This window comes from Antrostomus carolinensis, unplaced genomic scaffold, assembly GCF_000700745.2.
Source record: "Antrostomus carolinensis isolate BGI_N321 unplaced genomic scaffold, ASM70074v2 scaffold36898, whole genome shotgun sequence".
NCBI classification, from domain to species: domain Eukaryota; kingdom Metazoa; phylum Chordata; class Aves; order Caprimulgiformes; family Caprimulgidae; genus Antrostomus; species Antrostomus carolinensis.
The window spans coordinates 2,637-22,341 of NW_010335643.1; the positions used below are offsets into that span (position 1 = coordinate 2,637).

The following is a 19,705-nucleotide window of genomic DNA, read 5'->3' on the forward strand; positions in this document are numbered from 1 at the left end:
AGATCCCAGCTAGCTAATGGGCAAGAGGGAAGAGCATCAGCTGGGCACATGGCTCCAGTGTTCACCAGAAAGGGGTGGGGGTTCCTGTTTTAACAAATCTAAGTTATTTAAAACCAAGAAAACCAGAGCTGTATTCCCTTGTAACAAACATTTTGGGACTAGCTTCAATTCAGTGGAAAGATTTCCTAGTCTGAGACGCTGGTCTTTAGTGAGAGCTTGTCAGGAGCTCTGCTGAAGGCCAGTTTGTAGGTTGGTTTGGATCAGCAGTTTAAAATCTTCATCAAAACTCAAAACATATCATCTTCATCAGACTCCTCCATGTAATGGACAGGCTTTTTGAGGCGCCCAGGCCTGGCACGGGGCACGGCTACCTCAGGACTGTCTGCACGCGCAGTTGCATCAATGGTAAAGCTGTCATCGTCTTCCAGCTTGGATTTCTGGAGGGAAAGCACAAGAAGTGAATCATGAATCCAAGGAGAAAGAAGGAACATTCTGTGAGCATCAAACACAACCACTGCGGCACGGGGAAGGCTCAGACTGATGGGCCCAAACCAACGATCTGGGACAAGTACCCCCCACTTCTCCCCCCTCTCCCCACACCCAGCAATCAAGTCGGGTGTCACACGGGAGGTTCCACCTCAACCACGTTTTTTCTACCAGCATAACAGACACCACGCTCTGTGCACCCCCTCAGCTCTGCGGGGGGGGGCAGAGTACAAACCTTTGCTGCCACTGATTTGGAAGGTTTCACCCCAAAATCTGAATCCGAATCCGCAGAGCTTGGCAGCCTTTTGGTCACTTTCCGCCCCTTGGTCTGGCCAGGCTTGTCACCCGCGGCTGCAGCCTGGGAATCCAGGAGTCCCCCCTTCCCTGCTGTCTTGCTGGATTTGGGTGCAGCCTTTTTCTTGGTTAGAATATCCACGATGGATGGCTGATCTGAAAGAGAACTCGGTGTTTAAGCCCGTGCTTTGCTGCCTCTCCCCTCACTCGCAGTTTGCAAATGGCTTCCGAGGCAAATACAGCTCCACTGCGAGGGCAGCACACGGGTCGCCTCATTTTGGAGCATGGTTTTCTAGAAAGATTGCTCTTTAACCAAGATGATGAGAAATGAGGTCGTTTATCTGCTTAGTTCCACTACATTTAAAGAATCAAATTAAAATGTACCCAAAGCAATTTACAGACTATTTCAGATTGAAAAGTCCTGAACTCTCAAGGCTGAGCAACCGATCTGACACCGTCAAAACTTTTGCCCAGGGAAGGAATGAATTTACCATCTACACTGAACAGTTACTTGCAGAATTCTTTCTTACCTATATTTTGACGTGTTTTTAACAGCCTGTCTCCAAGCTAAGCTGAAATGAGCAGGCCATTCCTGGGTGATAATAGGCTTTCTCAATTTAGAAGTGGAAGAAACAGCTATTTTGCTGTAAAGCAACATCCTACTTCACTGCTGAGATCCCAACCGGCGAGTGATGGAATATGCAAAACAGCTTCCAAAGTTTGACAAAGACTCTGGGCAGTAAAGTTGAAAAAAACCTGAGTCAAATGCTGTAGATTTATGAGGTCGAGCTAGCACTAAATAGATCAAGCTACCCCAAAGACGCTTTTCTTCTTCCTGGGAAGTGAGCTACCAAGTAGCTTTCTTGCCCCAAAAAGACACGAAGGAGAACAGAGACTGCAAGACACAAATTCCACCCGGATTATTTCTGCCAAGTATTACATAGCACTGTAGGAAGCATTCACTTTTCCTGTTCCCAAACTAAAATTCACTCCCTTCAAGCATGTCTGAGATGAAATAGAACATGATTATGTTTGGAAACAAACTTATTTTCAAATGACAACAGCTAGGTAAACCTTTGCCACAAACCAGATCTTTTCTGAAATGAAAACTCAAGTTATTCAGGTCTCGGAATGCCCAGCAAAATCACTCAGACTCGTTTCCCATGGGAAGAATAATTGTTATCTAAAAATGATCTTTAACTTCTCCTCACCCTTGGTGGCACTGGCCTCCTTCGCTGCAGCAGGTTTTTTAGATCCCTTACTGCGATGGGAGACAGGAGGAGCTGCAGGAGCTTGACTCACATTTTCATTAGCAACATCTTGGACTTGAACTGAATAAAGAAAGCAGAAATTAAGTCTGAAATAGTCAAATTATCTACTCTGGCTATAAACAGTAGAGCAGAAGGAAATAATTTTGATCAACTTTATAAAAAGAACAACTATTAAAACTATAGATTAATCACAAATTTAAGTTAGAAACAGTCTGGCACGCTGAAACCAGCTTGTACCCTCACATCAAAGTTTCTTTGCAAGATCTGGTGGTTACCATCCGCCCTTGTCAGCACTAAGCACTGATCAGAACACCCCGTGAGCTCTCCTGGGGCTGCAGGAACATCAATAAGGTTTAGAAGGTCTTGTACTCACCAGGGACGGTGCTTTGCACTGGCTTTTGCTTGGGAGCTTTAGCTGCTTTGTCAGTGGTTTCCCTAAAATACAAAACCCCAAGTATTTTTTCAAACTTATGAAGCACTAAATAGTGCATCAAAGAAAAAGAGCCATTAATATCTACATTAACACTAGAAACACGACTAATTTCCAGTGTCTATGTGAAGAAATACTCACTTTGGAGCAGCTCTGGGCTTGGGAGCAGGTTTCTGTTTTGAGTTTGTATCTGATTCGGTGTCACCTTCACTGCTGCTCTGAAATTCAGACTCCTCATCTGAGCTGGAGTGATTAGTGTCCGAGTCCGAGATGACCATGGTCTTGACTTTGGCTGATGAAATGACACAGATGTATTATTTATTTTTACCTGTTTGCCAATATGCAGCTCAGTTTCTTTTTCAGTATTTTAGCTGCAGTTATTACAAAAATAAAGATCTGAATAAAAACAAGCAGATATTGAGTCGGCCAGTGAGAAGACTCCAAATCCCCAGTGCATTCTGGGCTTGCTAACCAATAAATAAGCCTCTTAAAAATTATTTCTGACTGAGATATCAGACTCTGGGACTCCCTAAATAGTCTGTTCAATTTTCTCCTCCACAGATGCTCCTCTTCTGCATTTGTGTTGTCACTCACCTGCTGCTTGGCGAACCACTCTCTCTCTTTGAGGAGGCGCTTCAAAATCAGACTCTGAATCAGACCCTGAGTCAGACCAAGGGTTTCGTTTCTTAATTTTCTTTAATGGCTTAAATGGTAGAGTGGTCTGTTTCTTAGCACCTGAAAAATATTGGGAGGCAGGATGAACCAGCAAACTTCCACATGTACATTCAGGCTCAGCAGTTCAAGCTCAACTTAGAAATACATCACTGAATTCAGAGGATTCTGGCTTAAACATCAAAGAGAAATAGTAATCTATCCCTCTTGACTGTTACCCAGGATCACTTTCTCTCTCACCTCGTTTTTCCAAAAATACTGATCCTAGATATTACTCATCACCTTCAGGAAGAGGTCAGATAACCAAATTTACAACCCTTCCCCTCACTTTCCATTGATGGAATAACACATAAAAGCATTTACCTCGCCCAGTGTTAAGCTTCTCCACTAATCTCTGCTTAAGGCTGGAAGGCTCTTTGTCTCCTGATGTGTTTTCTTCTTGATTCTCATCAAACTCATTTTTTTCACTCTGAAGGTACAAGCAGTTATCAGATAGGTAGCGAGTCAGCTCACACAGTTAGAAGAGGCACATGCAGTAAAGTAGAAAGGAGATGCTTATTTTAGATGTATGAAAGTTGGTGATACAAGAAATCAAGAGTTTGCTAAACAAACCGTGTGTAAAATTGGTTACAGCCAAGTAGAGCAGACAGGATCTGTCCCCAGATCAGGTGACTTAAAAAAATGCAAAATCCAATATTAACAAAAACAGGAACTTTGTCCTGGCTCCTGAGAGCCCTTTGGTACCGCCTCTGTGTGCTGATGGTATGGCTCTAGGGTGTGTTGAGGATGTAGAATTGAAACAGGGTGGGTTAAAAAACACAGTGCAAGTTTTATTTGGAAACACTGTTGGATGGAACCATCCGTAGGAAAGGAGCAGCAACATGTCTGGCTCACAGGTCAAAGCAGGTGAGGGGGTATTTTAATTTTCTATGTTGCAAATGGCTGAATGGCATAATGTCAACTAGCCCTATGAAAAAAAGAGTTGTATCTTCTTTATCTCATCAATATCAATAATGGGATCAAGTGGCTGAAAGCATTACTGGAAATGCAAAGGCTGTTCTAGAGAAGTGAATGTACCAGCTGTGCTTCCAGCTAGAGAACTTATAAAATCCCCAAGACACCTAGAACAGCCTTTACTTGCATCTGTCTCTTCATTTCTGTGCTCCCAACCCATCTCTGACATTGTGATATATGCTCTTGCCAAAAGATTTCCCTCCAAGCCATCTCCTGATAAGTTAGCAAATCTATTCTCCTTTAGACTGAGGAACATTTACTTCCAGGGTTCCCCATGTCCCAGGATTCCATCCCTCTCCCTGTAGAGCTGCTTCATCAGGACAAGTCCAGCTAAGAAGAACTTGCATTTCTTTAGGACTGTATTGAAGAGGATGTAAAGATCAAGCATTATGAATGTTTCTCTTTACCTTTACTTTCCTTTTAGTTCTCTTCTCTGCCTCTGCCCTCATCTCTGCAGTGATGCGAGGAACAACCCTTTCACCATGAGGTGACGGCATTACTTCTGACACCTGCATCTTCTTCACCTTCATTTTCCCTCCTTTCACCTTCAAAGGTTTACCAGCAAAGCCTGCCATCTCATCCTGAATTTGCTGGTTTTCCACTGCCTGCAGAAGTGAGCATAAAACAATACAGCCATGAGAATACAAAAGAAACAATGTCCTACTGAAAACCCCACCATCACAGCCCCTGCAGTAAAGCACTCTTTGCTTGCTGGTTGATTTCCTACTATCAGTTTAAATGAAGCTTCTGCTCTGCTGCAGATTTGCACATTTCCAAGCAGTGATTTAAGCCAGAGCTATAGTTTGGTTACTTGGGGAGCAAGAAGAGACACCAGCAGTGACCAGGTATGATGGTGGACAGAAACCTGCCCGCAATTTGGGCTCTGTTCAGTGAAGTCCAGCTCCTCTCTCACCTTTTTCAGTGTCCAAAACTTTGATCTACATCTCCTCAGACTACATCCTAGTGCTAGTTTCCTCTCAAGCCCTCCTAAAACTTCTCTTCACTATTCAGTCTGGTAATTGACCTCGTTCCAATGGCCACGTTGGTGGTCTGACTCCCTGGCCCAGAGCAGTGCTACTCCTATCCCAGCTAGGAAGGTGAAGAAAGCTTTCACTCTCCTCAATACAAGACATAGGAGTCATCATTTTCAGTTTCCTTGCTAAGACAAAAAAGTAAATAAAGAGCTGGTAAGACTACAAGGGACTCTGTCATCTGCACTGAACACCGACGTACATCAAGTTCTTCAACAAAGACAGCGAGGTCTTCCTTCCATAGGTCAGAGGGAGTCTTGCACTTGAGGTCTTCCAGTTCCTTTTGCTAAAGGGAATCACAGTTGATAATCATTAGCTACATATTCTAATCCACCATTTAAAAAATTTATACTAATGCATTGATATAGAAAATGAAGGAACATACTTTTTTATCGCTCTGCTTACAGAGCTCATCTTTCTTCTCTTTAGTCAGATACCAAAGGGGCATGTTCAGCAGATAGTTGAAGTCTGGTCCAGTAGCTCCAGCTGATTCTTTGTCACTCTCATCCTCCTCCCCCTCCTCTTCTTCCTGAATGTGGATTTAAACCAAACATTTTCAACACTGACATACAAGGGTAGGGCTATTGATCAAATCTGGACTCCATCACAGGTACTCCACGTGCTTATTGTGTCCTAGACTCTTCCAGAACAATTCATAAATGGATAGAGATGAAGTTACACTTCTTAAAACCTCAGCTGCTATCGCACAGAGGGATCCATCTGCAAAAACAATTCTCCACATCTCTTTTGCCCTACTCTGTTTGGCCTGTCTGTCTTGATAGTCCAGATTCTCTCCTCAGACTACTTAAAACTGTCATCTTGCTCACAGCAAGATGTGTGTCCCCCACAGACAGCAGGAAACCCTTATGGAACAGCAGAAATTGCTGTGGCAAGAGGACTTGACCCAATGGACTCAAACCCGAATGACTACAGCTCTCAGTGCCTTCTGAACAAGAGACTGGATTTTCACTTGTCTTATGTTTCCTATCATGGACATACCAGATGTGCAGCCTCTTGAATCCTACAAGTTGGGACTTCTTCCTATCAATTATGAAGCTTTAGAGGCAGGGGCCAGTTCAGATCTATTTAGAGAGGATGACTGAAAAATTACCTTGTTTTGTGATTCCTTCCAAGCCTTCACTGGATCAGATTCATACCCTCTCTGGATAAGAACTTGAATCAACTCTTTCTTGGGTTTGTTTTCTGTAAACAGACGTTTCAGGATTGTCAGTTAGTGACCACTACCAGTCACTGTTAGGAAAGAGAGATGAGCTTTAAATTTTGGATCCTATAGTTGTAGCAGGTCAGCATCCTGCCAGGGTCTAAAATAGCTTTTTCTCATCAGAGGTGGGACATGTGGAAGAGCCTGAAATAACATCTACAAGTTCCTACTTAGCAGGTGATTTGTCAGGTCAGCATTGCTCCTGTGCCTGTCAGGAACACCCACTAGGGCACTGTAAATATTTTTCTTCTTCATTTCCACATATACATTTCCCCTGCCCTCAGTAGTTTTTAAACTTGGAAAAAAAAGGTGTGATTGTATCAAAAGGGTTTCAAAATAATAAGCAGGCAGGTGGGGGAAAAAAACCTGATAGCATTCAAAGGCTTTGGTACAGCTTGCACCTCATTAGACTTCACCTGAGAAATTTATGCTGCAAGTGCCCCAACCAATGGAAATGCTTCAGCTGGAATTTGTTCCTTTTAAGATATCAGAAGCAATCAACCATGAGGCACAAATACAAATGAAACCAGCTCTGTCAGCCTTGGAACTGCTTATTACAAAAACCCAAGAAAATGTATTTCAAGGGAATTATTTATTTTCCTGAGTCAAGTCAGACACAGGCTGCTGGGATTATTGGGCTGCCTTCAGACAAACCACAAAGCATCTTATGACACTTGGTCTAGTTGCATCCTCCATGAACGCAAGTGAAATACAGACTCTGCCTTTTAGACTGAGGTGGAAAAGTTGTTGGAAAAATGTGAATGCTGGGAACAAAGATCTGTTTCTTTTTTGAGCTCATGATTCTCAGATGCTGCTAAGTTGAGTATCTTCTAAGTTTGAAACCCCAATCCACTGAGAACATGATTTGGAATACTTTTGCAGAGGTCCACAAAGATAAGAGAGACACACAGGTTCTTAAGGAGTATGTGTTTGAACATAAACCACTACCCCTTTCTAACCCTACCAGTACTTAACTGTCATTATTATTGAGTCAGAAATAGATAGGAATTATTGTTAACTATTAAAAAAATGTCTATGCTCAAAATAGTGTCAAACACACACAGTAGGAAAGCTGTATGAGTATCCTGTTGTAATTAATACGTGCATAATGCTCTGCAGACCAAGGATACTCTGTGAAGCATTTTCCTCTCGTGTGCTACTGGAACAGAAAGATAAGCTTTGGTGTAGTTTGTTAAGAACCAGTCCAGGGCTAAGGAGGTGCTGACAGAACTGAAGGGAGCACCTAGTTCTTCAAACCAAGTAACCAAGAACAATGCATACCGATCACAATTTTGCCATCTATTTTCTCCAGGATGAAACGAGCCTGGTTGCTCAGCTTTGCAGACTCAGCACCGAGCATCCCAATAAGCCATTCTTTTCTCAAATTGTAGTATCGGAGTCTGAGTTCAAAGAACTCTTTAAGAATATCCTGGGCAGAGTCGTACTTCTTGAGAAAGCCGACGTGGTCAAAAAGAACCTAGATGAAAGAACACAGGTTTTATGATGATACAAGTGATTTCCAGACCCACTGAGAGTTACCTATAGCACAGGTGTGATAGTACAATTGAATTATTAGCCAGCAAATGATAAAACCTTGGCATTGTTTTAGAAATTACTTCAGTTTGCAAGCACGGCAGCAGAGACAATTTCAGAATTTCCAAGTTATTGAAAACACATAGCAGGGGTTAAGGTTACTTGAATCTTAAAGCTATCTGTAGGACAAACATCTTGTATCTAGCTTCACACATTGTCAGAATCCAGACATTCAATGGCGGTGTTGTTGTCACAACAAAGGTCTCTGTGAACTGTGTGATTTCTGATCACTTTGACTCCTTCAGGCAAAACCAAACCACTCTGGACCCGTTCCCAAGCCAGTCTCTTGACCTTTTGAAGGTATATTTAGAAAGCTGATTTAAAAACCAGTAACAGCAGAAAAATCAAAGTGAATAGGTTACTGCAAAAGAGTATGTTACACACAGCAGCTGCAGCTGTTCACACAGTCTGAGTTAAACCAAGAACTTTCTTTGTCAAAATCTATCACGTACCATGGAGTTGCATGTTAAATTGGTTTGGAGTTTGAAGACCTTATGCAGCCCTGCTGCTTTAGCTTCAGCTAGTTTTTCTTCAGTCATCTTCACTATAAACTTCACTGTTGTGTCTGTGTGATATTCTTTATAATCTGTGATTAGTGGGGGTGTCTTCTCAGTCCCATTTAACATTGGCTCCAGAACTTGCTCTTTATAAGTCTGAGAAAAGAAAAGAATCAAAGTCAGACTCGTGTTTTCCATGGAGAGGAAAAGCTCCAAAACCCAGTAATCACATTTTGCTTTACAGGGCAAACAATACATTCCTGGGGCAAATTCCCTGTTGATTACCTGTGTCCATGTTCTGACAGGCAGCTCAGTGATCTCAATGGTTGTAGAATCAAGGATGGACACTTCACCACTTATCACATACTGATTAGGTCCCAGCTCATCTATTGTGCCTTTGAAATTCTTGTAACTAGGAAGCTAAGCAGAAAAGAACACTGGATTCAGCTTTGTGTTGCTGCTTCTGGTTTTAATCACCTGCATGAAATGCTCCAATATGTGCTGAATAAACTAACGAGTGAGACATTGGTTTTTAAATCCATTATTTACCATTGGCAATGGCTCTTCTCCATCCATCAGACGACGGATATTATTCACAACTTCCCTGATATCAAAGTTGGGGATCTTACAGGACCAGCCAGTACCAATCCCTTCTGCCCCATTTATCAGCACCATTGGAATGATTGGCATATACCATTCCGGCTCCACGCGTTGATTGTCATCATAAAGGAACCTCAGGATATTGTCATCCGTCGGTGGGAACAGCAACCGTGCCAGTGGGCTAGAATGGAAAAGAGAATGTAAACCCAAATTCTTGTGACACAACAGTGACCACCATTTCAAAAGAACCTTCCAGAAAACAAACTAAACACTTTAAATAAGTCAGGTTTATTTCTATCAGCCAACCATCGCCATGCAGCCTGGGTGTCTGCGTTAGGAACCCAGGCTCCTAGAGTGACACTCAAAATGAAGGTGCATCTTCAGCAATTTCACCAGCCTCGCAGGTTCCACTGACTTCATGGGACCCTAATCTTATACTTTAATTATGTAAATTAGATGTTTAACATCTGGGAAGGCTTCAGTATTCTGTAGACATTGCTTTAGTACAACCATAGATGTGCTCAAGTCACAGATGCAACCAAGTTCAACCAGGGTAACCATCAGGTCACAGAGACCACAACGCTGTACTTTCAGGTACTGTAACTTCACTCTCCCAACCCAAGTTCGTTTTTTATTATCCTGCCTACATTTCTCCCTTTGGTTTTGCTCCCATTTCAATATTCTCTGCTTTTTTGTTCTCTAGGTTGATAACCAAGTTTACATATTTGAATTCAGGATCCAAATCTCACTTCACTTGTTGCTACTCTGAGTATGCAACAGGTCCAAACTTTTACAGGGAAAAAGTAAATTCATTTTTCATTTTAAATGCTGTCAAATTGAGTCCTGTAACATGCTAAGAATATTTAAAACAGTAAGAAATTTTTCATGCTGACCTGAGCATTGTAAAGATGTATCGAGGGCTGGCAGAGTCTTTCCCACCATGTAGCCTTGTGCCAAACTGACCAATAGGCTGTAGCAAGTTGAGGTTGTTACTGCCCACAAAGTTCTGAGCTAAGTTGATAATAGTCATCATCAGTGATGCCTGCAATAAAGGAATGTTCAAAGCTAAAAATGTAGAAATCTTCACCAAAGGGACAAAATTAAAGGCAAAATTCACACCAAGAACAGAATTGATATAGAGGATAAACTCAACTAATAAAATACCAGAGGAAACTGATTTCTGAAAGTGCATCCCTCTAGTCTGGATGACCAGATATATTCCAGTGACCCACCATATATTGCTGTCTGCCTCTTCTCGAAGCCTCTTTCATCTTGAATGAAAGATTCCATCAGTCTCCCAAGGGAAGCTTGTTTTAGTGCTTAATTTCTCCTTCCCAAGGTAGAAAGGCTATTAACATCTGCCTAAATCTATCACAAACAAAGCAGGTTTTTCTTGTGCTGCTTTATAAATGAAATATACTTGCATAGAGTGTAGGGAGGACAGGCAGACTGACCAATCTCAGCTTAAATTAATATTGAAGTATTAACAGCCAATATACAGCCACTTTGCTTTGGTTTTTATACTGAAACATCTAATCCTGCTTTAGAGACTTCTTAAGTGTCAACAGAAAGGCTTTTTTGTCTTTATTTAAAAAGCATTTTACACAGTCAGGTCAGGTTCTTACTTCACCATGATGGTATGAGGACATCTCAGCTACAGAACCAGCCAGCTGAGCAACCTTCACCTCCCGCTTATCATTTCGTTTGAAACATGTGAACAGAACTTTTCTTTGACCTGGCTTCAAACCTGTATATAAAAAAAAAAAAAAGACCTTGAGATTAGAAGGTACAATGTGTTTCACTTAACTTCTGCTCTCTAGAGACTAAGAACTACTTACACCCCTAAAGATTCTGCACCAGGAGAGTAAGGTACTGGTAATAATATACTACAAAATGGACATTTAATCCAAAGGTTAAAAAACTTGACAGCAGGAAACAGACTTCTGAACACTGACCCTGAAAACTCATCAGGTTACCCTGATGCCAATGATAAGACACACAAACATCCGTTTATTAACTTCCAGGGAATGCACTATGTGGAATCACAACCTTGAAATAACTTACCATCAACCAGTGATGGGATTGATCTTTCATTATCTGAGTTGGAGAACAGGACTAACTCCTTGTTGATGAAGTCGTTGTATGTCAGGTAATTAGTATTTTTCCCATATAGGTATTCCTAAGAAAAACAGGTGCAAGATTACCTTAATTTTAACAAGGTCTAATCTGTTTCTTAGCTCATACTTGGCTGGTTTCACTACAGTGGAAGCTCCTTGTAAGACTAGCTAAGCACAGTGCAAGTGCTGACATAGCCTGGCAAAGTGAAAAGTGGCTTCCCATGATGCAGGGAAAAGAAATAAAGTCTCCATACAGTCCTGCTCGAGTTATTGTTTCCCATTTGAAAGATAAGAGTTAATTTCCCTTTTTTAACTGTTGGACAATTGACAATGAGGCCACACTGATAAAATGAGAGAAGCAGCTGCTCTGCAAAACCCTGAAACATTTTAACTGTCCTGTAATCCGGTGACTGACTCACTGACTCTTGAGCTCTGTGCAGCTCTGCTGTGCCAGAATGAAGCTGAGAACAGCCCCAGGGAGAGAGAGGAAACCAGCTTCCTTCGTATACATAAACCTCTTACCTCTGGCAGACCATGCAGCTTCCGTTGTCTTCTATCCTCCATGAAATTAGTCAGCCACTCCTTTCGCTCTTCTACCTTCTTCTTGCTAAAGGCCTGTATATTGCACAGTGAAAAGTAACTCAATTCTAAGACATTCTGTGGTGTGTGCTATTGGATCACTTCAGAAAAAGAAAGCATACAGGAAGAGTTGACCCAGGAGAATAACGTGCTAAACAGGCTGATTTAATAGCCTAAGTGCAACAAAAGGTTCTTGTAGCTAAATATATTAAGAACCTAATTTCCACCAGTCTTTAGGAGATATGGTATTTAGATTTAAATGTGCGTATTTTTAACATGATAATGGAAAACTAAAGCAAATTTCCCTATTAATTAAGATTTTTGGGAAAAACTTGGGTTTTTTTTGGCCATGCATAACAGCTCAGAAGAGTCAGTGTCTACTGAAGATGAAGTTCACGGAAGTGAGGAGTGTTTTAATCCACTGGTAAACTATTTTACAAGAAGAAAATTTGGGGGAGAGAGAGAGAAGGTCTGACTTGGAGAAAACTGAAGCAGAATATGCAGAAAAATGTTAAAGAAATATTTACTATTGTGTCTGAAAATGTCAATTGGTTTGTAGTGATGAGTTTGTTCTGAGCTATATTTAAAAACCATCATTAAAAGGGTACTCTTGGCCTGAGGTCCATGGACAGATTTGCTTCTACTGGTTAGACTAAAGCCGTAGCCTTGGTAACAAAGAGATTGTCTCAAGCCCAAAGGCCTCTAAGAGCATTTTAAGAGAAAATACACAGCACTCCAAGCAGTAGAATACCAAAGGTAGTAGGTCAGCAATTAAATCAAGTGGTAGTTACCAGGGTGATCGCAGCATCATCTTCAGGACCAGAATATTTGAAGCCAATTCGATGTTTAGCCATATCTGCAAAGTATTCTTTAGCCTCCTTTGATGTGCTGGTACCCAAACCTGCAGAGACAGTACTAGGTAATCCTAACAATGTCTTGCTTAAATTAAGTGGCAATTCAAAGAAACATTTTGCTATGCCTAGTTTCTGTGATGCATTATATAATGTACAGCATGGAGATGACTTACTGAAAACTTAGGTTACTTTAAAATGAGATGCAAGGTATCACAGAAATCACAATAATTACAGATAAGGGAGCAGCTGCATGTGGCTCTTTTGGATTTTGTCTCTAACTCCTGCAGATATTCGAGATGATTAACTGCAAATTGGAAATGATTCCTCACCATCCAGCCATTGTTCTGCAGCTGGCAACTTTATTGGTATTAAGCAATTCTGGATTAAGTACTTACAGTGCTAACAGCACACAAGGACTCTGCTATGGAAAGCAGCACCACAAAACTGAGCATAATTGCCTAAGAGGGCTGAAAGAATGGTTACCTACAACACTGGAGTTCCATTTGGAGAGATTTTAGAATCATAGAATGGTTTGGGTTGGAAGGGACCTTTAAAGGTCATCTAGACTGACTCCCCATTTTACTGAGATTTTATCCAGTTAGAGGTTATTGATTCCTTACTTTTATATTTTATGTCACATGTATTTGTAATCAGAATATCTTAGGAGGGAAGAGATGTGGAGGACACCTGATCCAAACTTTCTGCAAAAACAGGACTAACCCTGAATTTAATCATGAGTGCTCTTACTTGGATCACTTAATTTCACCATATTAATTTTTCCACAAACCTTTATAGTACTTGATCTTCCATGAATTGTAGTTCTGTGTACTGCTTTTCCATTCTTCAAATTCAGGAATGCTGTAGAATGCAATTTCTTCTTTGTTTTTAGAGGCCTACAATGAACAAATATTTTAACTGTGAAATGAGAGGCAGATATGGACCAATGGATCCTTCCTCATACGCTTTACCATCCACCCAGCCCTTACCTTTATGATGGGAGTGATAAATTCCTCCAAAAAGTTGTGTCTTAGAAGAGATGGCCAGTTGTGATGGATGAAGTTAATCAGTAAACCTTTGATATGTGATCCATCTTGATCCTGATTTAAAAAGAAAGAAAAAAAAAAGAAGAAGACATATTTAATCAGGGCCATGATGGAAGTGACAATTGTTAGCTTAATAGCAAATGATCCAATAATTCCAGCTAACTGACCTTATTAACTTTCACTTCTAAAAAGGTGACCATACATTGTTTAACTACTGAAAATTAAAAGAAACAGAAAAGGCACATTCTTGGTGAAAAAAAAAAAAGGTACCAAGGACTGGTCAAGGGCCTTGAATCAGCAGACTGGAAAGCCAGTGTTTAGCTATTTGGTGATGCTATTCCCCCCTCTACTTTATCTGTTTTGTTTTGTGGCTGTAAAGACATTATGACCCACTAAAATATAGAATGATAAAAAGAAACAAATACAGAGAATTAGGTACAACAATGGCAGTGGGAGAAAGGTAGTGGTTTTTTCTTCCCTCTGTATTCAAGGGTTGTTCCCCCCCCCCTCCCAATTTTCAGTTTTAGTGAACCTAACCTGATCTGTCATAATCATAATCTTTCCATAGCGAAGACTCTTTAAAGATTCTTGATCTTCATAGTTCTTTTTATATTGTAAACCCACAATCTTGATGATGTTGTTGATTTCAGCATTTTCCATAATCTGGAAAAGATCATACGGAATAAAAACTTGTTTTTCTGACTTAAAATGTAGCTCAAAAAAAAAAAAAAGTATAAAATTATCCATAAGTATATCGTTGACTGAGCTTTGTCTTGTCAGTGGTTTTTTGCTGTTTAGAAACTTATTATTTCTGAACTGAAGACTAATGTTTAAATTATTCTAGATCATTCCAAATATTTTCTAGTCCACAACACAAACACTACACCCTCAGGGAAAATACTGAACAGGGCTTAATCAATATTCCCACTTAACCAGCAAGGCAGGCTGAAGACAAGACTAGATCCAGGTGTTTAAGAAGCTACTCCTATGATTTACTGTGCTCCAGGTGTTCAGCTGTACTGACCCAGTTAAAACCCACGACGTTACACAAAGCACACGGCGCCTTCGAACACGGAAAGGTTTTCCAACTAACCTGCTTGTGAGAAGCTTCTCTGACGTTGAGTATTTTCCCACGAAGGGGAAATACTCCATATTTGTCTCTACCAACCACTCCTAGACCAGAAACAGCCAGTGTTTTGGCTGAGTCTCCCTCGGTCAGGATAAGTGTACAATCTAAAGAATTCTTGCTGCCTAAAAAAAATAAATTCAAGTCAATTTTCTAATTAAGAGGTTAAATCCAAGCCTGCATACTCACAAACTGAATGAGAATAAATGTCTTGTGACACACAGAGGTTTTGTTGTGCTGCACATAGTAAATGGGGATAAACACAGTAAATGGGACTGTAAAATGGGGATAAACTATCATTACACATTTTCTCATTATCTTTAGGAGACAATTATTTCATCTAACAAACAGGTTTTAACTGTTTTGTGAATGAATTGGTTACAAAGGATATAAAACACTTACCAGCATCATTGGCATCATCCAGTTTAGGAACACCCTTAATCTTAGTGTGTTTCACAGCTGAACATTTCTTATTCAGCTGGTTCTGAGCTTTAAATTTTACCCAGTTTAGGATACTTTCAACAATGCCACAGCCAACTGCCTGCAATAGAAAAAACAACCCCCAACAATTGTCGGAAAAGCCTTAACAATGCCAGAATTCTAAGTTATATACCTTGTCTTTAGTTCATGGCATTACTTTAAAAGTATATATTTGCTGCATTAAGCACAAGCTGCAGTTTTACAGACATCTGGATTATCCGTGTATATCAATACTTACACCCTTGATAAATTTCTCACTCAGTTTACAGGTTGAGCCAAAGCTCTTTGCCTGCAGAGTCATGTTCTCCTTAGTCTGAGAGTCAAAGGTTGGGTTTTCAATTAAGGCATTCACGAAAATCCACATGTGGTTCTTCACCTAGAGTTGAATATAACAAGCATCACACATTATACAGGCTCATCTTGGTGACAGCACTGCATCCCGACATTCGCCTGTCAGCATCACACAGTGAGGGAAAACTCAGTATCACTCTGTGGTTTTGAATTTTTCTAGATGTCTTGAAAGAATTTAGGACAGCTAATGAACATTCATAACAATGTTTTATGATCTGGGATGTCAAGGAATCAGAAGCTCTCAGCCTAAATAGGGATTATCTGACAGATACTGAGTTTTAGTGCATCTACACTGACTTAGTGTTCTGATTACAAAATACATCAGCCAAACTGGTAGTTGACTTAAACTGAACAATATGAGACTTCTATAATTGGCAATTTTATATATAGTCTGTACAATGGAAATATGTGTTATTAATTAATGTACTAACGCATTAAGTTGTAGTTACAATTTGCAGTAACGAGTTGTGTTTCCCACTGGGGAAAGTTTGGACTTTGTACCTGAAAAGGCTTCACTCCAACTCCGTTTTTGTTCTTCTTTTTCACAATATCAATGAGTTTAGTCACAATCTGGTCAGCTACATAATCAACATGCCTGCCACCCTAAGGGAAAATGGGACCAAAACCCTGGTGGTGAGTCCATTTAAAATAAATAAAGGATATAGATCTATTTAAAGCTTTAAGCATAGTCTTTGCAACATTAAACAACTAAGTATTTTTCGTTAACATACATATATTTGAAAATAGCCAAGTACATTAATGATGAAGAATAGGGCATTAGCTTGACTAAGTAAACTAAAGAGTTACCTTTGTAGTGGCAATGCTGTTGACAAAGCTAACTTGCTGGAAGCCTTTTTCACTTAAAGTCAAACACACTTCCCACCGAGAATTTACTTCCTCGTGGATAACCTTAAGTGCATTACCAGTTTCATCTTCTTTGTCCTTCAGATAGAGGTCCACATAACTGCGAAATCCTTTCACCTGCATACAGATGAGAGCAGACAACTCGCTTACAACAGCTCCTATAAATACTTAATTCATATCCTCCTGAAAAGTGAGGAGAGAAATCACTCAGGCAGATATTCCCTTTACTGTGCGTGATGACGTAAATCACTTCACCAAAATCTCACTGTTTAAATGGCACGAGAAATACAGATATTATTGTCTCTTTTAAACGTTCACTTACAGGCAGCCTTTGTCCATTTAGGAAAACTTTGACATCTTTTGTGGATCCAGCAATATCATATGCCCTTCGAGACATTAGTGCTACAATGTCTTTATCGAGAATTGTCATTTTGAATTTTGACAGATCAGGTTGGAAAGTGACACAGGTGTAATCTTCTCCATCAAAATACTTCAGGTGCACTTCACCAGCCTTTCCCATGTTGTTTGTCCAGGTCTGAGAAAAGGAGGTTTTGTGAGTTGCAAGACTAACACACACACACACGAGCAACTAGCTTAGTTTTTAAAAGCAGTAAGCTGATTTACAAGTTTTAAATACTTCCATATAATAATAAAAAAAAGTTAAAAACTAGATTCTGATTATGTCTGCTCATTTCATTATTCATGTGAATTATATTTGGTGGTACAGTAGCTGTGGGACGAATTTATTCTGATCACAGTGCACTGAATGCAAGTTATGCCTAGGATTTTGGAACAAAAACTTAGTCTCTTACTTGAAAACCTCACTGAAATGAGAAGTGTTCATACCTGCTTGAATAACTTCTTGTATTCACGACATGCAGTTTCCACAGTAAATTTTGTGCTAAATATGTTGCACAGTTTGGCTCCATAACCATTTCGCCCACCTGGAATTAGAAGGAAAGCAGATTTGTGTTATCACCTTTGTCCAAAACCATCTGAAAGAATTCCAGTCTAACAGGAGTTCAGCCACTTCAGCACAATCCAAGGACAACTGTCAATAAGCGCCAATATCCTGCAAACTCCTGTGACTATAAACCCATGTTTAATTGGGATTAGTGTTCAAAGAGAATTTTTCCCATTCTCCACGTTTGTACCATTATCACTATAAAATAGAGCACGGAGTCTTCTCTCTGATGGACTCAGAACACCATTTTCATGTTGCATCAAAGACCCCCTTTAGCTCAGTTCACACATTTAAACTGATCAGGCTGCTCAAAAATATTGGTGCATATTTGAGAGTCTTCCCTACCTGTGACTTTTTTTTCATTGTCATCGTAGTTGCTAGATGTCAGGAGCTGCCCAAAGATAAGAGCAGGCACATAGACCTTCTCCACTTTGTGTTCAACGACTGGAATACCTTTCCCATTGTTCCATACACTGATTGTGTTATTCTCTCTAGGGGAAAAGACAAAAACAAAACAAAAAGTGTGTTTTTAAAGCTGCAAATGACTGAGCTATGAAATAAGTATTACACAAAAGCTCTGGGGAAAGGCCACCATTTCATCAAGAGCAAATCTCTGTTGAGCACATGCAGAAACAGCCAGCAGAGGGAGGACAAGTCAACAAAGAAATTCTGGGATCCCCAGATACCATCTATGAAATGGATCACCACACATACAAATCCTCTATCTACGCTCAATGACAGAATAAAAAGGTTGAGAGGAAGAAAAGAGGAAAATGGCTGCAACAGAAAACAACAACAAGAAGAAAGGAGTCATTTCACCAGTCAGCACTCTGTAAGAGACCCAGGGACTAAACAACGAAAAAGTGTTTTGCAAGGGGCGAATTACATTTGGTCTGACTTGGATTGGCCACATCACAGAGCTCTGCAATACTGCACCAGCTCAGAACAGCATCTGAGTGAGAAAATCTAACGCACTTGAGTTGGGAAGGCAATGAAGAAAAAAGAAATAGAACTTACACATCTATTGTAACTTTAATGCAGGACATGCTTTTATCCCTCTGCTTGTTGTCTGCAGCATTGACTAGAATGGAAAGGTTATTGTTATTATATTACATTCTCAATCAAGACAAAACTATTAACAATGAAGTGTCTGCAGTAAAATGAACGCAAAAATTCGATACAATGTTACTAATAATCATCTTGGAATGCAAATATTTGGCAAATTACAAAGAGGAGTAATACAAGTTAACATAAAAGGGAGAATTTTGGGCTGAATGAAAGTGGTTTTGTAAAAGAGTTGCCATCATCCCATGAACGGGTAACAGAAGGACATTAGTGTCCAATATTTCCCAGCACAATTGACAAACCATGCACCCAGCAAACAACATCCATCAAATTATGCAATAGACATTACCTGGTCAGCAATGCCACCAGATTAAAGCACATTGGATAAGTTCTTACATTTAGTTGCAGTTTCTTAAGACATTCAGCACCCATGAATAACTTATCAATTATTGACTTAACAGACGGGTCACCTTACCTAGAATCTCATCAAAGATTTTGTATAAGCCAGGCACAAAGGTCACATCTCTGCAGTTAAGGCCCACGCCCTCATCAAAAACCCACATTTGCTGAAAGGAAGGAAAGAAATATGTAAGTCATAGAATCATGGAATGGTTTGGGTTGGAAGGGACCTTTAAAGCTCATCCAGTCCAACCCCCTGCTGTGACAGGGACATCTTCAACCAGACCAGGATGCTCAGAGCCACATCCAGCCTGACCTGGAATGTTTCCAGGGATGGAGCTTCTACCACCTCTCTGGGCAACCTGGGCCAGGGTCTCACCACCCTCATTGTGGAAAAACTTATTCTATATAGTCCGAATCTCCCCTCTTTTAGTTTAAAACCATCACTACAGGCCCTGATAAAAAGTCTGTCCCCACCTTTCTTATAGCCCCCCTTTACATATTGAAAAGTGCAATAAGATCTCTCTGGAGCCTTTTCCAGGCTGAATAGCCTCAACCCTCTCAGCCTGTCCCCACAGCAGAGCTGTTAGATCATTTCTGTGGCCTCTGAACCCCAAAGTCCCCAGGGACAGCTCCTCCTCTGTGCCACCGGTTTGTGAAGCAGATGTTTTGTGGTTTATAAACAGATATTAACGAGTTCCCGCCTGCACCGAGGAGTTCAGGCAGCGTAAGCTCCACCGCCCCCCCTTTACC

At 40.5% G+C, this 19,705-nt stretch overlaps 1 protein-coding gene across 2 annotated transcripts; it reads right to left on the bottom strand.

The window, feature by feature from the left end:
* Positions 1-287: 287 nt before the first annotated feature.
* LOC104530131 (DNA topoisomerase II alpha) lies at positions 288-19,116 on the bottom strand. Of its 2 annotated transcripts, XM_029086650.1 has the most exons (34): positions 19,029-19,116; positions 18,506-18,569; positions 17,834-17,979; positions 17,371-17,468; positions 16,847-17,059; positions 16,468-16,641; positions 16,162-16,263; positions 15,548-15,685; positions 15,232-15,370; positions 14,797-14,954; positions 14,241-14,366; positions 13,647-13,757; positions 13,448-13,553; positions 12,598-12,707; positions 11,750-11,842; positions 11,175-11,289; positions 10,736-10,857; positions 10,004-10,152; positions 9,060-9,291; positions 8,796-8,930; positions 8,466-8,666; positions 7,702-7,897; positions 6,310-6,401; positions 5,584-5,727; positions 5,401-5,484; positions 4,575-4,772; positions 3,517-3,622; positions 3,076-3,216; positions 2,623-2,773; positions 2,425-2,486; positions 1,992-2,111; positions 1,640-1,642; positions 722-936; positions 288-437 (listed from the first exon to the last, which is right to left on the bottom strand). In XM_029086650.1, exons 1-34 carry the CDS (start codon positions 19,114-19,116, stop codon positions 288-290), a joined length of 4,482 nt encoding a protein of 1,493 aa, XP_028942483.1. The 2 variants fall into 2 exon arrangements, with proteins under 2 accessions (XP_028942483.1, XP_028942484.1); XM_029086651.1 differs by lacking the exon at positions 1,640-1,642.
* Between the last annotated feature and the right edge of the window lie 589 nt (positions 19,117-19,705).